This window comes from Malaya genurostris, chromosome 2 (assembly GCF_030247185.1).
Source record: "Malaya genurostris strain Urasoe2022 chromosome 2, Malgen_1.1, whole genome shotgun sequence".
Classification (NCBI taxonomy): domain Eukaryota; kingdom Metazoa; phylum Arthropoda; class Insecta; order Diptera; family Culicidae; genus Malaya; species Malaya genurostris.
The window spans coordinates 281,100,479-281,124,608 of NC_080571.1; the positions used below are offsets into that span (position 1 = coordinate 281,100,479).

The 24,130-nt window shown below is 35.0% G+C and overlaps 1 protein-coding gene across 3 annotated transcripts in view; it reads left to right on the top strand.

The window, feature by feature from the left end:
• Window positions 1-24,130, top strand: part of LOC131430282 (mitogen-activated protein kinase 1) — a 217,629-nt gene that overhangs the window by 183,304 nt on the left and 10,195 nt on the right. For all 3 annotated transcript variants that reach the window (XM_058595137.1, XM_058595138.1, XM_058595139.1), the window contains exons 4-5: window positions 9,936-10,046; window positions 11,875-12,009. In XM_058595137.1, coding sequence (XP_058451120.1) covers window positions 9,936-10,046; window positions 11,875-12,009 — 246 coding nt within the window. The remainder of the gene's footprint in view (window positions 1-9,935; window positions 10,047-11,874; window positions 12,010-24,130) is intronic.

Below are 24,130 nucleotides of genomic sequence, written 5' to 3' on the forward strand. Positions count from 1 at the left end.
AGCATTCGAAATACTAATATCTGTCTGTCACTATTACGTTAGTATTATAACGAAATAGTCAAAATTCTTCATAATGGAATTTAAGGGAACTTATTTTTTTTCAAAAACGGTTGAGTCGTGTTGATTTTAAATAAATTTTTGGAAATACTTTTTTGTGCAAGTGAAAGTTTCCGAGTTATAATAGGGGAGACCGGGGCTAAACCGGACATTTTTGGGAATTTACAAAAAATAACATCCATTACAACAAGGATTTTACCCAAGTTGTGTAGCTTCAATCTTCAGCTACAATCCCCAGTTTGTGGTATGGAAAAATAAGCATTAGCTTTCGTACCAAGACGCAATAAAGTGACTGTAATGTTTTACACAAAATCGAAGAACAAATACAGTAGGCCACAATATCTCAAGACACCTTAATGAGAGAGAAGAAAATGAATTGCATGGAATGGATTGATTGTTGGTTTCTACTTTTTACGAGACTTAATCCTGCTCGCCGAAAATAAAACCCCTGCTGTAACAAATAAATGATGCTGATACTGATTTTAGAGTCAAATATTGGAAAATATTTGATTTTTTCGTGACATATAATGAACGTTTTTCTTAGATTTATATAAAGTAGAATAGAAATAGAGATTTCAATATTTACCTATGTTTCAGGAATCGATTAAAAAGAATTTCAGTCGAATTTATTTGTCCGATTTAGCCTCACTTTTTTGTCCGATTTAGTTCCGCACAGATAATTCATTTTCGAGACGCAATAATAATTTCATTTTCACGAAAACACTCAGCTGGGTTCAGCACAACATGAGCTTTTGAAAGCATTAACCAGACCTTCATTACGATGCACAGTTTCGGAAAGTTTCAAAAAATAAAAAAAAGTGCACGTTTTGACATGAACACGATTGACGCCGAACTGAATTGATCCAGAGTAACTGACGTCTGCCCGTCACATGAAAGCGCGTTTACAAAGTCAATCCATGGACCCAAATAATTGCTGGTTTTTAGGCTTTGCCCCTGTCTCCCCCAATTTTTGAAAGATGTGCGTGGAAAAAATGTATTCGTTTAAAAATCAGTCAAAAGTGGAATCGGTCGCTCCATCCCTAAAAAAAATGGTTTGTCATACTGACGATAAGCAAAGCAAAGCCTTGGTATTACATTCCTGTAGTGGAATTTGACCTTCTGTTTCAACAGACTTCGCAGCCGATTCAGAGTGTACAGAACCATTGCATGGCTGGTGCTACGATTCTACTTACCACTACGAATCCTTAAGGTCGGGGCTCGAACATACGACAACTGGTTTGTAAGACCAGCGCCCTATGCATTGAACCGCCAACCCGGGAAAATTGACGATACTGACGCCAACCCGGGACAACTGACGATAAAGTCCGAATCGGGGCAAGTCGATGTTTCTTATACCAAATTCCTTCAATTTCTGGAATTACTCTACTGCGTTTCTAAACGTTAGCGTCTTGGTAGAACTTACAATGGGTAACTGCATTGTAGGATAGGGAAGACAAGTAAAATAAACTCGGATCTCCAACAATAGTAGTTTTTGCTGATAAATTCGATGATTCCAACAATAGTAGTTTTTGCTGATAAATTCGCTAGAATATTTCTGATACGGTAAGCGATTTGAAGCAGTTATCATAGCAATCTAGAGATAAAATTGATCTCTTGCGTTCCAAATACTAAGCAAATTTAGCTTTTCTCATCGCACAATATCAGTTTTTTAGAAGAAAAAATTTGCTCTTCTTTAAATCCTCGTCACCTTCGAGATTATGTTTGCCGATAAAAATAAGTTTCAGTACCACAAAAGATATTCATATTTCTTCCACTAAAGATTGTACTGATAACAGAGTTCACTATTTCGATAAACCCGTTGAGTAATACCTGCCCGACGTTTTCGACAATGCAATTTTATTACGAGTTCTTAGCAGTATATTTGCATAAACAAAATCCCTTACTAAATAGCATTTATGAAAGCTACTTGCGTTGTAAGTTTTTCCTAGCTTGTCATATCACAAGGTGCGGTGTATCGCATTGAAACCGGGTGACTGTATTCTACCGGAAAACGCGTACGTTTCATCCCGTGAGAATAATCCCCTTGAGAAGTTTATCTGCGATGACATTCGCAGTGGTACCATGCACCTTGTTTGAAACTGTCGAGTACGTTCAGTTGAGCATTATCATAGTCAACAGTGTCGAACCGCATTTGTTCGGTTGCAACACGAACTATAAATCATGACATTCATACAAAATTAACGGACAAAAAGATTGAGGTTGGATATCATTTGGTTGAATGTTGAGTCTATTCATGAGCCGCCAGTGTGTCAAAGGAAAACTTTCTGTCAAAATGATTGTAGAACGATGAAATTGAACTAATGCAAATCATGGCAAAACTACAACTTTGTGATATAGTTCCGAATTCAAACTAACGTTTCCGTCAACTCATAATTTATTTCATTTATTTTTGCCTCCCAAAATTTTCTTCGTGTAGAGCTTCGTCCTGCGTAACCTGCGTTTTCGGAGCATTGCCCAAATTTGGTTAGTCCTTCGCTATTTTGTATTCACTAGGATTCGACTGCCCGAAGCGAAGGACCAACATTGCCCTTCGTTACCATAATTTATCGTAATTCGATTATTTATTCCTAACATTATTGCTTTATTTAGTTTGTTTTTATCCGTCCGTTTAAGTTGCCTTTTGAAGCCGCTGTTTTGTTATAATCCGTTAAACAAATTTTGCAGGGTATGAACAAAAAAAAGGTAAACTGATAGAGTTCAAAGTCTGTTGGAAAATTGTAATTTCAACCTGAATTTGTGTCTGAGTTTGAAATAATTGGATTTATGAGATTTATATCCAGTCATGGATTGGGTTTCAATATCTGATAAAGGTTAGTCAGTTGATATAGTATTTTGTTTATTTTCTAATTGTACGAATTATTTATTGTTTATTTTATCTTCGGAAATTTTTAGCATTCAACATATTTGAAATTACTTGTACACACTTCTCCAATTAACTAACCTCTAGATCATCCCAATATTTCGAAATCTCTATACGGCAACGGAGGACAATGTCCTGGTGAATTTAACGAAATTGAATCACTCTCCAGTGGTACTCTAGAGAACATGCAGCATGATTTCAGACGTGATTCTATTCCCAAACTATCAGCTGCAGTCACCTTCACCTGGAACTGAAACGAAAACAATATTTTACGCTCCTACAAATTGGCAAGTGCTCGGAGAGTTGAACAGTGCTGCATTTGACTGTTCGAATCACCAGTCAATGTCAGGAGATTATCTCATCATTCGAGTAACTGTTGAAGTGGGTGGTGGAGTAATAATCGATGAACCTAATAAATCAGGTAGCATTCTAATGCGGCCACTGATTTAGAAAGAGTTTCTTTTACAATCGTTATTTGAATGAATCAAATTTTTAGAACTTGAAAGTTCGTCCTTAGTCATTTAGTTCATTCTAATGATTATTTTAATATTACCTTTTGAAATTTTGAATTCATCATAATTTTGGTTGCAAATCACTTACCTATATGCAATTTTTTAAAGAAAGTTTTATAAGTCATAGGTGTTAGTATTTGAAGTACAAATTAAAAAACAACACTCCTCATCTTTTTGCCTTTCTCATATAAAAAGGCTATGCTATCACGGCGAAAACCGACATTTGAACGGAGGCCCGGAGGGCCGAGTTTCATATACCATTCGACTCAGTTAGTCGAGATCATTAAATGTCTGTGTATGTTTGTATGTCTGTGAGTATGTGACAAATAATGTCAGTCGATTTTCTCAGAGATGGCTGAACCGATTTTCACCTACTTAGATTCAAACGAAAAGTCTTATCAATAGATGGCTATTGTACTTCATCTCGATCCGACTTTCGGTTCTTTTCGGAATTACAAGGCAATATGCGTAAATCTTTGAGAAAATATGCACTCAATTTTCTCGGAAATTTCTTGACCGCTTGTTACAAACTAAAAAGCAAATAATTCAGATCCGATTTTCGGTTCCGGTATTACAGCTGGTAAATTCATATAATTGGCAGACTTTGTTAGTTAGTGGATATATAAATCTACTTTGGGACTATTAGTCCCCGGTTTCCGTTTCCGAACGTACCGGTAATGGTAAAGAAATGCTCCAAAAACGAAACTCACTTCGATTTCTCAGCAATAGTTAAACCGATTTTCACAAATCATAATTCAAATTAAAGCTCTCAGTGTCTTAAAAAGTAATGGGCAATTGCATCCGAAATTATGAGTACTAAAACTTTCAAACTATCATACAAAATGATGTAAACCCGGTTCGCGTAGGTACGTGCTGCTACGGAGGAAGAAAACAACACCACCTAGCACACAGCGTGCTTTGTTCAATTTTGTACATCGTGCTGCAGGGTTGCCACATTTAAATCTACATTAGCTTGACATAACTGTTTATAAATTGAAAAAGTTATGGTAGTTTATATCCAAGAAAAGTTTTTGATTTTATTTTAGTTTGAAAAAAAAAACTTGACAGAATCTTCTAGTGATATTTTTGAAAATATAAGTAAAGGCATCATTACTCCACTAGGTGGATTAAAAAAGGATTTTTAAATTGCAGTGATGCTTGCAACATTAATATTTCTGATGTTTCATTCGAATAAATTAAAAATATTGTATCTTCACACCACATTGAACTTTTCCTAATTTTCTGTATAATTTATTTATTCATTCATTCATTGTAATTGTTATCGCGGTTTGATTCTATAATCGTATCTCCGAATAGAAGATAATTAAATAAAATGAATAAAGCTAATGAAGAATGCTAAGAAATATTCATTTGCTACTAATTGAACAATTGAATGTTTCTTAAAAATTTTTTAAATGTTTAGGTCATGCATGTTCGTTAAAAAAATGATAACTTTTGAAGGACTTAGCCGATTTTTTTATTTTTAGATATGTTCTGTAAAAATTTTTATCGTTTTTACGTGATTTTTTATGCGGCCTTTTTTACGCGGATTTTCGAGGTTACGCGGTTTTTCCAATGGGATTTCCGAAGTTATGCGGTTTTCTTGTTTTGTCTTAGAAATGCTTGAAACGTCGAGATCTGAAGTTATCCCGAAAAATAGCGTAGATTTTTTTTTGAGATTACACCAAATCTGTTCGTTGCATACATTTCTGAGACATTTGACATAAAAAAATCTATAGTTTTATGACTTTTTTTTAAACGGCTTTACGACATTGCGTGATTTTTTTTACGCGGATTGCTGAAGTTACGCGGTTTTTCTTACGCGGATTTCCGAAGTTACGCGTTTTTTACACGAATTTCCGAAGTTACACTTTTTTTGGCGCGGTTTTTTACGCGGTACGTGTGACACGCGTAAAAAAGACCTCGGTGTACTTTCAAAAAAAAAAGTTGGATTTTTGCGTTTGAAAACGCCGATTGTATTAGTTTTTAGAGGTTTTCATAATTTGTGAATAGAGGCCGGTACATGTTTTCATTTTTTTTCTTGAAAAATTAAACTTTCTAAAAAACATGTTTAGTCAAGAGAAACTTTTCGATTTTTGAGTGATAATCTTTTGAAAATTTCAAGTTGAAATTTGTTCGATAAATATAGGACTTGACATTTAAAAAAAATGTCACTCGAACAACGAACAATTTCACTTTGCTAATTTTTTGTTATGTAATGTAAAAGGATTTAAATTTTTAGACAAGATATAAGAAATGTATTGCCCTCTGTCTACAAACCACGAATTTCAAATTAGCGTTTTCAAACACAACATTTCAACTTTCTTATATATACTATGGACATTTCTAGACAACATATCAGCGCCTCTTTTACGTTTTAATGGTTAATGGCACAATATTACATCTAAAGGGTGATTTTTTAAGAGCTTGAGAACTTTTTTAAACAATAAAACGCATAAAATTTGCAAAATCTCATCGGTTCTTTATTTTAAACGTTAGATTGGTACATGACATTTACTTTTTGAAGATAATTTCATTTAAATGTTGACCGCGGCTGCGTCTTAGGTGGTCCATTCGGAAAATCCGCTTTTTTATCGACAAATTTTGTTCAGCGATGAGGCTCATTTCTGGTTGAATGGCTACGTAAATAAGCAAAATTGCCGCATTTGGAGTGAAGAGCAACCAGAAGCCGTTCAAGAACTGCCCATGCATCCCGAAAAATGCACTGTTTGGTGTGGTTTGTACGCTGGTGGAATCATTGGACCGTATTTTTTCAAAGATGCTGTTGGACGCAACGTTACAGTGAATGGCGATCGCTATCGTTCGATGCTAACAAACTTTTTGTTGCCAAAAATGGAAGAACTGAACTTGGTTGACATGTGGTTTCAACAAGATGGCGCTACATGCCACACAGCTCACGATTCTATGGCCATTTTGAGGGAAAACTTCGGAGAACAATTCATCTCAAGAAATGGACCGGTAAGTTGGCCACCAAGATCATGCGATTTGACGCCTTTAGACTATTTTTTGTGGGGCTACGTCAAGTCTAAAGTCTACAGAAATAAGCCAGTAACTATTCCAGCTTTGGAAGACAACATTTCCGAAGAAATTCGGGCTATTCCGGCCGAAATGCTCGAAAAAGTTGCCCAAAATTGGACTTTCCGAATGGACCACCTAAGACGCAGCCGCGGTCAACATTTAAATGAAATTATCTTCAAAAAGTAAATGTCATGTACCAATCTAACGTTTAAAATAAAGAACCGATGAGATTTTGCAAATTTTATGCGTTTTATTGTTTAAAAAAGTTCTCAAGCTCTTAAAAAATCACCCTTTATTAACATGTAAAAATAAATTTTGCGTCTGTATCGATGTAAGCTTCAGCTAAATGAACTGAAAAGTTTATTATATGACTTATCTTTACATGCTATGAATTGTGAATGTAAGTGAATCGCGACGCCCTTTTTATGTGCATTTGTAACGATTTAAATTGTTCTAAGGATATAGGGGAACTGTAGCATGTGGCATACGTTCGATTAGGCCATTTTTTATTCAAGTATTTCGCATATCCCCATAAAATTGGATTGAAAACTTTTTAAAGAAATATTTCAATAACATTCAAAAACCCATCAAAATTTGAAGCACTATAACTGTTTTGTGCATTATTTTTCTATCTTAACCTAGAGTGCGATAAACTTTTTCAACTTTTAGCTACAACATATAAAAAATTTATAAAAAAATTAAATAAAGGGTATTGTAATATTTACCTAAAACATTGCTGAAGACACCAAATCAATCGGATTAACCGTTTTTTGAGATATATATTATTGAAAATTTTCAAGGAATTAGTAGTTAACCAACGGTTCAGCTCACTGAGACAAAACAATGCGCATTTCCCGCGCATCGTTGAGTTTCCGGAAACTAAATCCTTTGTTAGTTATGTACACTCCAAATACAGTACGAGTGATGACGTATAATTAGTACTGAGTTACTTCTCTAACTCCACAACCGGTCCTATTTCACAATTGTGTTGTTTAATATACCGAGTCTATCACTTTTCAAAAATTATGTATAATTTCTTTTTTGCCTTTCTCATATAGAAAGGCTATACAATCACTGCAAAACCGACTTTTGAACCGAGGCCCGAATTTCATCTACCATTCGACTCAGCTTGATGAGTTGAGCAAATGTCTGTGCGCGCGCGCGTGTAATTGTGTGTGTGTGTGTGTGTGTGTGTGTGTGTGTGTGTGTGTGTGTGTGTGTGTGTGTGTGTGTGTGTGTGTGTGTGTGTGTGTGTGTGTGTGACAAATATTGTCACTCACTTTTCTAGGAGATGCCTCAACCGATTTAACACAAACTTAGATTCAAATGGATGGTCTCACGGTCCCATACAAAGTTCCTGATTTTCATTTGGATCCGACTTCCGGTTCCGGAATTACAGGGCGATATGCACCAAATTGTGAGGATAATGTCACTCACTTTTCTCGGCGATGGCTGAACCGATTTTCACGAACTTAGATTCTAATGAAAAGTGTCATGGTCCCATACGAAGTTCTTGAATATCATTTAGATCCGACTTCCGTTTCCGGAATTATAGGGTGATATGCACCAAAAATGTGAAAATCATGCATTAAAAATGTAAAAATAATGTCACTCACTTTTCTCGGTGATGGCTAAACCGATTTTCACAAACTTAGATTTAAATGAAAGGTCCCACGGTCCCATACAAAGTTCCTAAATTTCATTTGGATCCTACTTCGGTTCCGGAATTACAGGGTGATATGCACAAAAATGTGAAAAAATGTCACTCACTTTCCTCGGAGATGAAAGTTCTTAAGATACAATAAGAATATACCAATTTTAATTCGGATCAAACCCCTTGTTCCGGAGATAGGGTGCTCAGTACTTTGTTCATAAGCTACCTCTTTATATTGGCTGGTGATTTTCTCTAGTTTGCAGACCATGAGACTCTGTAACTAAATAAACTAGTCCGACTACCGGTACAATTTTTTTCCAAAATTCAAATCGTCATAGAGAATCGTAAAAAAATGTATAGGTCATATTAGTGATGGTTGAATGAACCGAATGTCACTATGCCGATATCCAGCATTCGGTTCCGGGAGTACCGGCAATAATAATCAAATATGATAAAATGGAGCTCATTTCACTTTCTCACATATGATTGAATAGATTTTCACTAACTTAAATTCAAATGTATTGTATCAATGTAGTAGTATTATGCAACAGAAATCTTCAAAACTATTTTCTACACAATTTAAAAAAAATTGTATTTCGGGAAATTTCTGCTATAATATACAGGAGAAAATGAAATTGAGATAGGCATCATTACACCACTAGGTGGATTAAAACCGGTTTTTTCTTATAGAAAAGCATTTTAAGAATATTTTTCCAAATTTTCAAACCTATCGTAACAAGACTCTTATCTTCTTATCTCATACTGTGATGACCCAAGAGTGCTGCTTCGATTGATTTGAAAATTTGACAAAACATTCTTGAAATGTTTTATCATAACAAAATACTAAGAAAAATATGACCTTACACGCCTGTAGGAAAATAAATTGTTGTTTTCTTTGATTTTATAGACAATAAACTTTAAATACGTTTTTTTCGAAAGCACGTGTCCATCGTGATTCGAAAACTACTTCACCAAATATTTTCAAATTTTGCACAAACCTCCTACCTATAAAATACCCAAACCCAACGTTTTCCTTCTCGTTTTTTGTTACTTTGGAGAGGTTTTACAGCTACAACATGGCGGATTTTTTCGTGGAAAAATCGACCTTTTGACTTTGAATCACCAAAAATTTCAAAATTGAAGTTTTCTACTACAACTATATAACTTGGATTTTCTGATTTTTACTAAATTTGCGCTGTGATTTAGTGGATACCGCAAATCATGATTTCTAAAACGCGTCCCTGAAAATAGTTCTTTGCCGACTTATTTCTCAATACTTTTCTACGTACAAATTTTAAAATATTATCCGAAGGATGCAAAATATTTGAAGTTATTTTCTTGAAAGATAGATTTTTGTTTTAACCGTTAGACCCTACTTCCCCTTAAATCAACTGTTTCACGTCCACGTGCCGTTGTTTCATGTAACAGAGATGAATAAAAAATCTTTTACCTTGTGTGAGTGCTGGACAATTTTTGGTGAAAAGACCTGGAACAAAGCTCACAAAAGCATTGTCATTTTCGGAGGGTGATAAATTATTCCCGAGATGTACAGATTGTTAGACTAGAAAATTGGCATGTTTACAAGAAATTTGGACTTTACCTGAATTCATTTTCCCGCAGGAAACGCCTCCTGGCAAACTTTTGGCAACAGTAAAACTTTTAATTGCGAAGCATTTCTACGGTTCGTTGAAGCGAGATGTTTCATTTTACGTTGCAGGACAATGTGATAAACTTTCTTTGTTGCAGCTGTACGTTTCTAACTAGTGTTCCTTTCGTTTGCGTTTCTTTACAGATCATAGACATAAGAGATATCCTACGGGTGCCTAGTATAGAACAGATGAAAGATGTATATATTGTACAATGTTTAATGGAGACTGATCTATACAAACTACTGAAAACACAGGTGCGTATTAAGCTAAGATGTTTTTTGTCTTCTGTTTATAAGAAACTCTCCTTGTTACTGTTGTTCTTTCCGGTCCGTTTTTATTTCAATAGCGATTGTGAGTTGTCTTTTCGTTATCAAACAGCTTTTTCCTTCCGTCGCCCATTTTATAGACTTTCACATTTAATCTCCAAAATACGCAGACAAGTAAGACACTGTCAGCGATGTTTTCACGGCGTGTACAGTGCTGTATATACTCTTCTTCAAAACGGATCTTCGGATGCTATTCAGACTTAAACTGCTTCCTCCTGTCTCTGTCTCTCTTACTCGTGTAGCACAATGGACAAAGTACTGCTGTCTCTGTCTCTCTTACTCGTGTAGCACAATGGACAAAGTACTGAATAATTCATACCTTCTTCCTGAGAGGTAGAAACATTGAAAGGCAAAATAAAAACACTCTGTCGGTACAGTCATTTCCTGAAAAAAAGAAATGCCATTGCTTCGAGGGGGTACCTGTAACAAATTTTCACCGAGATGTGCACCAGAACGGAATGACTAACTGGATGTTGCACAGTTTTTCACAGCAAACTTTCATTCATTCACTTTCAGTACCTCAGAATGCAAATTATTCATGAACTAAAGTCACCAAAATAGTTCTGGGTACCATAGTAATTGATAGCGCACAGCATCAACTACAAATCAAAAACAGAAATTCAATCCCCTGGGATAACTTTTCTGTATGAATTAATATTACACTGCTGGCAAGGGTTAGTTTGGAAAACTTCTCTCACCACAGTCAAAATATGCAACGCCTCATTGTTTCACTCATTGTATGCCTCCTGTAGCCAGTAGCACTTTCAATGTTATTTAACTGAAATCACCGTATAATTTATGCCTAAATCGGGTATCGTTTTGAAGCTCCATAAAAGGTTTTATGTAATCGAAGATGGATGGACGATGTTCGAGGAGTTTTTTTTTGTTCCGTAACTTACTTTAATGTAAACCTTTCGTAAATTATTTAAATAGATTGCTGCCCGAGGCTTCCGTTTGGAAAATCTTCCAACGGGCAGGTCGAAACAAGAAATTCGGCAAAATTTCGGTTTTTGCCGTTACCGCGCTACAAAACCTTCTGATTGAAATATGCTCCCGGAGGCTTATTACGGAATTCACGGTGATTTTCAATCATGGCCAACATCCTGCGTTCCATCCATTCGTGCGGTTTGACTGCTGAAAAACTTTTATTTTTCGCAGTACACCAGCTGACACATTGACGGTGGAACCAGAGCATCCCTTGAGAGAGTGAAAATGGTCGTAGATTGTGTGTCGGAGTACTCCCAAATTTTAATCAGTTTCGATTTACTGTGCCACGTGGAAGTACAATTATAATCAGCTCGTAGTTCAAACGGGTTTCAACGGCATTAGTTTTGGCAATGGTACCGTACCGGTAAACTTAATCCTTATAAGCTGGGACTCACCTTACAACAGGCAAATATTTATGAATTCTGCTTTCCCGGAATCTAGAACCTAATGGGGTGATTGGCATTAATTACGAACTCCGTACTCTAAATGTTGAACTCTCATTCGGAACACAAATTTGTGTCTTCTTTCGTAATAGTGGGGCTTTGTTATTGTTGTGCGTACCACTCCGAGAATAATAGAAAATAATGAGTTTAATATTATGTAGAAATCCGACCACTCGATTTGCCAGCCAGTATCCTATTCTCTTTGTATACAATATACTCCCAAGGCAAGTCGAGAGGTGCTAAGTGCCATCTGTGCTAATGATGTTATTAATTGGATCTCGCTGGATCAACCCATTAATTATGCTTTCTATGTGTTATCCTTTCAGAGACTAAGTAACGATCATATCTGCTATTTCCTGTATCAAATTCTACGTGGTCTCAAGTACATCCACTCGGCAAACGTGTTGCATCGGGATCTGAAACCCAGCAATCTGCTACTGAACACAACTTGTGATTTGAAGGTAAGTTGGTTAAATAATGGTAAATCATTTATCATTGTTCTTTATGATGTTGCTGTCATTCCATTCTGACCATTCTGGGCTATTTTGATTACAACGTAGTCGTTTTTTCTACAAAAATATCCTATTATATTTATTCTTGATGTTCCGTCTTCGAATTATCAGTGCATAGTAGCATGAATTGAACCAGTTAGCAATTCAACTTGAGCTCCTGAATGTGGTTGCTACTGGTTTTAAAAAGGTAATGCGCTCTAGTTCAAACACGAAAAGGAAGTTTTGCATAATCATTTCGACGGTAAAGTTACATTGCAAGGTGGCAATAGCAATTCATGCACTGTTGAACTGAAGACGAATCGTTGAGGATAAAAGTCTTCGTCTCTGTATCGTAAAATCGCTCAAAAAACAAGATGCCTTTTTTATTTTTTGCTCAAGTGTTGATAATTTGATCATAAGAAATAATTTCCTACAAGTTTTTATAAAATGAATTTTTTGTCACTTTTTTCAGTAAAATTTAATCTCTCTTTAACAAATTAACATATTTGAATAAATTTTTTTCGAAAATAATTTATTTTTTTCAATGTTCATAAATCGGAAACAAATGTTATAATTTAATAAAGCACCGAGGGGACGGGTATAGCGCGCGTGACGGGCAAGTCGATGCCTTTCACGCAGCCCACCTGGGTTCGATTCCCTACCCCGGACATAGGGTCAGAAAACTTTTCTGGCCAGAAGAAGTGAATAGTTTAAGGTTGAAACCACTGTAATTGGAACAAAAAAAAAATGTACCGCAGAATCCAAAATTTAAAACTCTTTAGGTATTAACAACCATAACCTTTTAAATTTGTAAACAGTTATGTCAAGTTAGTATAGATTTAAATGTGACAATCCTGCACGCTATACAAAATTGAACAAAGCACGCTGTGTGCTAGGCGATGGTGATTTCTTCTTCCGTACCAGCACGTACCGATGTGTCGCGGGCTTGCATTATTTTGTATGACAGTTTGAAAGTTTTGATACTCATCGCTCTATACTTTTGGAAGTGGAAGTCGGATCTGGATGAAATTGCACAATTTGAATCATGATTTGTGAAAATCAGTTCAATCGTTGCTGAGAAATCAAAGTGAGTTCCGTTTTTGCAGCTTTTGTTCACTATTACCGGTGTGTTTGGAAACAGAACCCGGGCACTAGTATTCCCAAAGTAGATTTATATATCCACCAACTAACAAGGTCTGCCAACTAGATGAATTTACCAGTAAGTTTTAAATAAATTTGCACCTTGCGGAAAAGTTCATTGTACACTTGTAGAAAAGTACCCATGAAAATGAAAAGTTTTCACTTTTCGCGCTGAAATACCGAAACCAGATCTGGATTAACTTTTCGGGATCTTTTTAAAAAAAAATTTCAAGACCTTTTATTTCCATCTTAGTTTGTGAAAATCGGTTCAGCCATCTTAAAAAACGAGTGACATTATTTGTCACATACACACACAGACATTTTGTGATCTCGACGAACTGAGTCAAATAGTATATGACACTCGGTTCTGTTTTTTGCATGAAAAAGGCAACAAAGTTTTTAATTGACCGAACAGTAAGATGATACCTTTTTTCATCAACCCGCATGTGTTTTTGCATGAATATTCGTCGGTATGGTTAGTTTTCAAATAAATTTGAATACACTGAAGTGTTTTTTTAAACAAGTTTACGTACCGCATAAAAAACCGCATAACTCTGAAAATTCGCATAAAATAAAACCGCATAACTCTGAAAATTCGCATAAAAAAACCGCATAACTCTGAAACTTCGTATAAAAAAAACTGTATGAAAGAAAACCGCATAACTCTGAAAATTCGCAAAAAACCGCATACCTCTGAAAATTCACATAAAAAAGTCGCATAAAAAACCGCATAAAAAAGACCCCATAAAAAAGACCTTAGTGTAACTTCTAAAGGCATTCAGTTTTATTATGAATAATCCAAATTTCTGGTTTCTTTCACATTTTTAGAAAATTTCCAGTGTACTGGAAAGTGTAATTTGTATCCCTTAAAAGTTTTGATTAGAAACAACGATTCCAGAACAAAAAACTGGAAGCGGGTATATTGGAATTCGGTTTGTTAACCATCAACAAGTATAATTAAACTTTTTTTTATTCAACGATATATTAAATAAGGTACACTTCCGAAGGCATATAATTTAATATTCAAACAACTTTTAACCCAAATTAGAAGAATTTTTATGTTTTCGGCACCATCGCACAATTGGGAAAAATGGACCAAAAATGCGGTGATTTTTTTGGAGACATGATACAGCTGACCACAAAACACTTTTTGGTGTGAAATGGTCCGTAAAATCGATTCCACGTAACACGAAATGCTATCATGTTCACTTTACTCCAAATTCCCTTTTTGTACTGATACAATACAAGCTTAACTATATAACATATAACCGAAGTACTTGAAGAAGAGCAATTAGAGTGTTTCTGATGTAAAAGAGTCGTACAAATCGATTGCATATAGTTTTAATGACAGTAGCAAACTCGTTGTACCGTTTTACCCCATTTCTTTTCTAGTTATAATATTCAGTTGAAACCTACAAACCAGAAGCAGATCCAATATGATCTATCAATATTGGTTTATATTACCTACAAAACTTCGGTGATCCAATTGAATATAATAAGAATGACAGAACTAGCCTGTTTAACCCGTTTTACCCTAATTTATTTCGTAAATCGTATCGCTGGTTAAACTTTCTTTTGCATTCCGAAAGCAGGCTGATTGATATTACGAAGAAAGCTCTAAAAAGTAGGATACAAATAGGTTCAATGACCGCACGAATCCGATTGTACCGTTTTACCCCAATTTATTTCATAAATCATATTTCTGGTTCAACTTTCTTTCGCATACTGGAAGAAGGTTAATTGCGATTAAGTTCTGTTTTAATCTTAGTCACATTCAAATCTTTTTCCAAATCTGGATTGAAATCTTAAGACGCAATGAAAGGATAAATTGGGGTAAAACGGTACAACATGATTCGTGCGGTCATTGAATTTATTTGTGATCTACTTTTTGTGGTTTTCTACGTAATATCAATCATTGAAAACCAACTGCTCTCTAGGACTAGGAGGCTTCCTATTGGAATGGATACAACTTATAAAATAAATTAGGGTTAAGAAGGTTAAACGGGTTAGTACTGTTATTCCTACTATGTGTGTTTGGATCAATAAATGTCACTATGTAATATGGTCCAATATTAATACCAATGCTTCGGGATTGTAAATCTGAATTCAACATAAAATTATGTTTGTGGGAAAAGTGTGGTAAAACGATCTTGCTCGATTCATGCGATCACCGTAGCTATCTGTTAACTATTTTTTGAGGTTATATGAGACAAATAAAACTGTCTTGTTTAACCGTAATAGGACCAAGCACCGATCAGCAGCGGATCTTCCTACTATCATCAATTGATTATACGGTAATTTTTGTATAGGGAATACTAACTTTGAAAATATTTGCTTGAGTTTTTTAAAAGATTATTGAGCAAAGTCACGTTTTTGATTGTTTTTTTTCCCCACTGTGCGTCGTTGTAAGTGATAATTGTAATTTCGGAAGTGGAAGTCGAACCGAAAAGAAAAATTGTATGAAACCGCAGAATTAATCATTTGAATCGAAACGTGTGGAAATCGATTAAGCATTTCATGAGATGTTGAAGTCAGTTTTGCTTTAGAGCTTTTGTTCATTATTTATGGTATCTCCGGAACTGGTATTCGAGGTCCAGCATAACCCAAAACTGTTCGTATGGCCATGAATTAACTTGATGAACAAATTGGAATAGTTTTGAGCCCCTTTGAATATGCTTTGGTATCGTCATCTTCCATAAAGGTTTGAATTTTGAAAAACTCATCACCCTGTAATACGAGAATCGGAAGTCGGACTCGGATAAAATTCACCAATTTTTGTTTATGAAATTCGGTTTTGCCTTCTATGAGAAAACGAGCTCCTTCAATCTCGATATTTTCTGAACCGGAATTGGAGAACCAATGTAGCCGATGTCGGTAAAAAATTAACAGTGACTTAAATGATTGTAGGTTTTTGATAAGAATTCTTTCAGAATCAATATTTAAGATTTTTTTTCAAAATTAGTGTAGCTATCTTTAAGAAATTGTAGTGTGTTCCAAATAAAGTTTTGATTACCATCCGTAATCGAGAATCGAATCGAATAGTCATTGACTATTAAAATCTGCAAACCCGATCGATTTATGTAAAATTGGCATTTTTATACTAATGACCCAGTATCTCTGCAACCGGAAATCGAATCTGATTAAAAAAGATAAAGATTTTATGGGATCTTAAGACCTTTCATTTGAATCATAGTTGAAGGAAATCGGTTTAGCCATCTACAAGAGCAATGAGATCCATTATTTTTATTTTTTGTCACATATCATCCTGTAGCTCCGGAATCAGAAGCCGAATCCAAATGAACTCAGGAACTTTATTTGAGAGCATAGGACCTTTCATATGAATCTAAGTTTTCAGAAAACGGTCAAACATTGTCGAACAAATTGAATGGTATTTGTTTACTGATTTCCACGAACTTGTTCGAATGGTATAAGGATGTTGTACAACGAAATTGTTTTGAATTCGAAAATACTGTCATCTTTCAAATACAGATGTACTGTTCGAACGATTATTTTGCCGAAATCGAACCATGCTATAATCAAAACGTGTCGAAATGTCATGAAAAAGGGTGCTATCCACAGTCTTTTAAGTGTTTAGAAACAATTGAAATATTCAATAACGTTCAGTTCGTTGATGAGGAGACTAGGACCTGTCATTTGCGACTAATTTGATCAAAATCGGTCCAGCTATCGCTGAGATCTCGACTCCTTTGTTAACAACTCACATGCGGACATTTGTTCAGTTCGTCGAGTTGAATCGATTGGTGTATGAGACTCGGTCATTCGGGACTCGAATGATGTTTCTAAACTTTGAATGAATTCTATACCAATTTATTAAGTTTATAAAACAGGTAGAAAAACAAAACAATTACTTGAATATATTTGAGTGATATAACAATGGGCTATCACTTTGAATTTCGAAGATAATGTGGAATTTTCAATACAAGGTTTAACAGGTCACAGTCGAACAATTATGTTGCCAAAAAAGAATCGTGATAAAAGCCCTGGTTTGAGTTGCGTAAAAAAAAATCGACAGCGTTGTTTGTTGAATGCACTAGTATAGTCGCTCAAAGATTTTGACTACCTTTCCCATTGCAATAGTTCGAGAAAATAGTTAGGGACAAATTCATGTTCCATTTTTCGTGAAGATTAAGAAACGTATGTCAAGAAATGTTGTGAATGGAAATTAGCCCTGATGGTCTCTCTCCAATAGTTTTTATCAAAACTGAGGTGAAAATTATTGCATATTTTCGATAGGGAAAATTTTTTGGAAACTACCTCAGAACAATTTGCATGAAGGCAGGCACTGGACAGCAAGACTCTGTACTATCTCACAAAGTACGTGTGAATTAGGAATGGTCGTAAAATGTTGTGCCATTTGGTCAGCACAATGGTTTTCATATGTTAAATTTTTTTCTCCAAATGGGTGTTGAAATGTGATTCACACGATAACTATAGGCAACTTTTCCCCTGTTTTAAATTAGCCTAAATAACTGCCTGTAAGATTCTCGTGATTAGACATATCTAATTGAAATTGCATGTTGAACCAAATGCATGATGCTTGGGAGGTGTGTATCATGCTCGACATGCAACCCAAACGCCCACGTTCTATGGGGTGGTCACTGAAGCAAGAGAAGCAATGTCATCAAACACCTGTTGCTACTGGCGATCAAGGAATTCTCTGCATCACCACAAGTGTGACAGGACATAGAAGAAATTCAATTGAATTGAAATAAATGCATTAAATATATATGTCCTACAAATGAAGATTTTGAGTTCTGTATGTGGAGCAAATGATCCGACCAGCAATACTGAATGCAGTACCGATTTGGTCATTGTTCCATCACCGCAAAGGATTTAAAGTAAAGTCTCGAAAATGATTTTGAGGCGCTCTTCCTGTTTCAGCATAAAATGCCACTAAAAAGATCGGATGCCACTAAAAAGTCTTGATCATGTGTTATCGATTATGTGATCTCTTCAAACTATTGCTATCTCGAATCATTCGAGTCTTCTGGTTCATGCTTTCTTGAGCTTCTTCGGGCAGTGTACTGATGGGAATTAAAGACTGCTCGCAAATTGGATGACCATGGATTAGTAGTTTATGTATCGTTTATGACATGTGGTTCGTGTGTCTCAGAATTTAAAAGATTATTCAATTCTTTAACATACAAGGTATGAATATGTACTTCATATTGATGACAACCAAAAATGTGAGCGCTGGGCCTAAACTTATTAGAGTGTGAACATTTAGGGGTTTTGTTTGTTTGTGCAAAAAGCACATATTTTGTTTCTATTTCTTCGCGTTTCACCTTCGGCTCATCAGTGCTTAAAGCAGTTCAAATTGAACTGCCATCTCGTGCCCAGCAGTTCAACTCAAACCGCTAAGCAGACGCAAAATTTGCACTATTTATGCAACCCTTAAATAATATAACACAGGTGTTATATTATTTCTGACGTCTCAGGCGTAAACGATTATTATAGTGGCCAAAATATCTCCGGTACCCTTGCTATTCAAATCAACTCCGATGATTTGGGTAGAAATTGGCATTGCATAGGAGAAAACTTTTCTTGCTGCATTTCCATCGCTGTTTTTTCTGAATTCGGAACGTGATTTGTCGATATATATGTGTACCATGCGTCTGCTAAAAAAGTTTCCTTAAATTGTTGATTCTGCGTTGATATTTTTACCACTAGACTTGATCATTACAAGGTCAAATGTAATACTGAGTTTTGTGTCCTCAGCTCAGAAAACAAAAGAATCTAATCGAATAATATCAGCGCCCATACAATTATATTCTTGACAGGTTATGTCGATACTCTGTTCGATCAATTTCAACATAACTGATCGACAACATCTTGTTGGTGAAGGATAGTAATTCTTCCAGAAAACAGAAACCTAAAAACCTTATGATAGTTTAATGAACAGTATTCTATTCAAAGTACTGAACGAGATCTCCGAAGTGTTTTGTAACATATCCGAAGGCATGCTAGACCAAAATTCAGTGAATAATCATCGTAATATATTGTTGAAACTATGCGTTGATTATATTTTAAAATTACGCATTAGGCAAGTACCTAGAAATTTTAACAGTACAAAGCAAAATAAATCTTTACAGTACAGCACAAAGCAAATTTTTAACCCGAAAAGAATAGAATTTAAGTGATTTAATTTGGTAATATATATTTAAAATATAAAATAATATTTTCGCGGTTTCCATTACATCAATGTGTTCACAGGTCAGTTTTCTAATCTGTTTTGCCCGTTGGATACTGATCATATTTAAACTTCTTGCAAATCGATTTTGCAATGATCATCAGAAATTTAATCATAACACTTTTGTTTAGCAGCAGTGATCTACTTATAAATTCTGTGTCTGTTTCGATGTCAGTTTTAGCTAGTATTCAGTTTTTAGTGTATGAGAGACGAATTCGAAAAAAAAACTATAAGTATTGATGTAAAATACTTCATGCTTATGATGGAGAAATGCTTGACATTTAGACTAGCATAGTTTGTCTGCACATATTTAGACCTGCCCAGATAAAAGTATTTTGTGAATTTACATATTTTTTCATGCACATATTTGGATCAAGAAATTGAATTCAAAGTTACTTTACAGTTCTTTATATTCCAGTACACTTTACATGCAAAATTAAACGTTAATTTAAAATTAGAATCTTTTTGATTGGAAAAACATTGCAATAAGTTTTCCATTGCTGCTGGTTTTCAATCGATTCATAGTACTAGTGATTGACATATCGTGTAAATCTCATAATTTTTTTCTGTGTGAGTTCTTTCACGGGTGTCTAAAACTGAGCGCACTGCTGCAAAAAAAGCTATGTTAGGATATATTCTAATGTCGTTCTCGCTTGAGAAAACTAAAACTGACCCAGTGACACTTTTCACGAAACTGTGTTGGTTTCACACTTAGCAACAGGGATTTGAGAAAACCTGATATAAAAACCAAGTTCGAAACTGACTCGATTTTCAGTTCAACAACGTTCAGTTCGAAACTATCTCCAAATAAACGGTTTGACAGCAGGTATAGGGTGGAAACTGAGTTAGGTTTGGCATCAAGCGAAAACGACATAAGACTTCTACGCAAAATGAAGGGTAAAATGATAGGTAAAATACTAATGATAAATTGTGTGACTGACAGAATCGAAGTAAGCTATACATAAAAATGTTGGCAGACGTATGTATTTAAAACATGAATATGCAGCAGTAATTCGAGAGCAGTTGTCGGAGAAAAATGTTTCGCACGATTGAGACGAATCTCAAATGATGCGACATAGTTGATGACACTTACATTACAAGTTTACATGATTTTTTCGTAGTGTGTAGTTTCGCGTCAACGAAAACCATTGCACCATGTTCATCTGGAAGTTTATCTGCAATCACATAAGTTGACAATTTCATTCTGCCTATCAGGCCGAATCAAGTTTCAGTTGATCTATAAGTGAAAAATGAAGATTGTATTCAAAGAAACATTGATAGAGTAAAATTTTAAAAAACATACTAGAAGTACATGCCTGCTGCAATATCTCTGTCATACGACGCTTACTCCGGTTGGCACAATTATCGGATTCCTTCGTAGGTCTACCACTTTTTTCACTTCACTATTCACGGCATGAGAAGCGTATGTGACGAAATAGGTGTACTCAAAAGAGGAAAATCGATGACTAGACGATTTTCCATGTTTCCGTTCGAAAACCGATGGTTCATTCATTTCGCTTTCTGTCACGACGCAAGCATTTTTTGAACAAAAAAAACACGAAATTATTTTTTATCACAATCTTCGAGACTTTCTACGTGTAACGATATATGCCTTTTGACTACTGCTCGCTTAGGTATAGTTAATACGGACATTAACTATACCAAGAATCGGTTCCAGTACGGTTGTGTTTTTCAAGGAAACTTCTTTAAAATAATAGCGAAAGCAAACTATCATTCGCTCAGTAGTCAATTTATTACTTTAAAAATAAGAAGTCTTTACAGAATATAAATTTCGAACAGCTCGACTATCTACTATTATGTAAAAACAGCTTTTCTTCTATAACATCTTCTATAACATGTTAGATTTGTTTCGAGTTATAGGAAAACGCTTCTTATTTCTTAATGATCTTCAGTTTCATAAATTTGATATGAATCCAATTAACATAATGTGCCAACGTACACTAAATAGATTATGCCCAAATTTATTCTACATTTTGCAATACCCCAATCGTACAGTCTGCTAAGTAAGAGTGTGTCCTGCATAATTTAGAACAAGTTGTATATGAGAAAGAGTAACATCAGCTCAGTTCTGAGATTTGTTTGGCTTTGTGAGAACTTGTATGCACACCTTCAGAAGACGCTTCAGTAGCTTGTGCTTATGGCAGTTGAAAACAAATTGCTGTCTCAGTTGCAACGTCGAAGCGGTTTTATTAATAAAGTTCCAAGCGAACATTCCTCTATCTTTAGTTTTCACTTACAACGAACTGTTATATCGGATATCATACCATATTTGCAGTTCACAACCCGTAAATTTTGCTACGAGACGCCACTGACTTACATATACATTAAATACATTCTGGAGTAACCAGCTTTCAGTTTAATAATGAGTCCAATCACCTCCAGAATCAATTATTGCTCGGCATTTCCAAGGCATACTTTCCACTAAATTTTCGGCGTATTCAAAGAGAAGCGCACCTTCCAAATGAGTCAATATTTTCGGGAGAGCTGCTTCAAACTGTAAACACGATTTCCACCGAACTTCTGTTTGTTGATGGCCCAGACGTTTTCGATAGGAATGGCATCAGACAATTGCGAAGTGACTGGCCTTTTTGATCCTTTAAGATGTGTGCAAAGGAACACGGTTTCGAAGCACTTTGCGTAAATGGCACTGACTGGATTTTTTTTCAAAGCACCAATGACATAGGTTCGATAAAAAAAAGTCGATCGCAAACTATGATGGACATACTCGTACTTGGCAGACTGTACTTAAACAGAATATACCAAAAAAGGGCATATTTTGAACAATTTACAAATAACCACTAATTATTGATTAGAGTTTGAAATATCAACACAATATGTGTAATTAATTTTTTTCCTTTATGTTTCGTCTTCGACTCATAAGTGCATAACAGTTCATGTAAAGTATCTATGCCACTGAGCAGCTAAGGCATTTTTATAATTTGAGCCAAAGCGCAACATAAATATAACCTATTATTTTAACCTATTTAGATTGAGTAATTTCAAATTTGTTGGGCCGGGGACATTTTGGTTTAATGATTTTTTTCCTGTTTAAATGAGACATTTATTGCGTATAAAAATTTGCTCCGTCTTTAGTGACTAATAACCCGTCATTAGTGACTAATAACTATTTTTATTTTAAATATTCGATACGTTAAGTAATTGTTCAGAACGATTTAAAACATTTTTATCCGCTTTGCCCTATGTAGGGAGTAAATCGGGGTGCATCATAAAATATCACGATAATGCAGATTACATTAACAAATATTTATGAATATTTGAAAAATCAATATACCGCCAACAAATGATGGTTAGGAAAATGTTTATTTCATTTTTACAAAAAAAAATGTTCAAAAATTACGTTAAGTAGAAAATTGACTTTTGCGTACCATTGCGTCAAAAAATAAATAATTGAAAGAAAACTATTACAATGAATACAGTGTAAATTAAATTCTCTCTTGCGAAATTAAGAAATTGTATCAGTATTATTTACCAGAGTTTGCAACCAGTCTGATAAAGTAAGGTTACATGTCGCCTACCGCTGTGCAATATCCCGCTTTGCCCCGAGAAAACGCTTTACTTTCCGTCTCGTAGCAAACACAATAATGCTCAAAAACGAAAAACATAACACGTTATAGAAGCGCAAACGAGAGCACTATGAAATACTACGAAACTTCTTCATTTTCCAATGTGGATTGAGATACCTCACGTGCTATTTAAAATTATCGAACGACTATAATGACGCAATTAGTGTTATAAATTTAATATTTCTACAAGAAAATTCACGAAAATGCGTGGTAAAGTTCGAGGCTGTTACAGAATGAATTTCCATTTTCCGGCAGCTGGCACCATAAACCATAGTCATAGTATCTAATTATTGAGCGTCGGCGGGAAAATGATGTGACATTTTGACATTTAGAGGCATTTAGTACCATCCTGTTGGGGTGACATCATTCCACGAATGTATCAAATTAATAGTGCAAAAACATACGTTTTCTTACTCTTTTGTCATATGATACGGTTTGAAGTAATCCGTGAAACGAAAGTTTGAAACATTTCGCTGAAGAGTTCAGATCATTGAGATAGAGTAAAAATATAAACGGTTCAAAATGACTTCCTTGAGGTACTCCAGAGCTAACTGAAAACGGTGATGTTGTGCAGTTTCCTATCTTCACCGTTATCCGACAACCAGAATACATCCAATTCAGTAAAGTGTCGAGTTTAGTGAAGGCGAAGCGGCACAAAAATGAATTAAAAGTTGGTATATTATCTAGAATTTGTTTCAAACTATCTTGGATCGACCTGTTTCAAGTCTTGTTTGAAAAAAACAAAAATGAATTGGAGATCTGATTATTTTGCACTCTACTATATACACTATACCAATTAATTTGACTATTTTTGGCAAACATTGACTGAGAGAAGCGGAAGATGTGAAATTATCAGATTGATGTAATATTAGTCATCTCGTTTATATTCCATTCTATTTCTTGGTTTTGACTTTGATTCTTCATTCGAATAAAATTAAAACGTACGTCTGCTTAACAAATTCACATTATTCTACTTTTTTCATGTTCACGTTCTGTGATAACTCTGGAGCTGCTAAAAAACTTAACAATTGTGACATGTGTATTTTTCCACCTTGATTCATTTCACGTTGGGTAGAGAATACTGAAAAAATAAAAACATAATAAGGAATAACTGACCAAACAATTTTTCATGTAA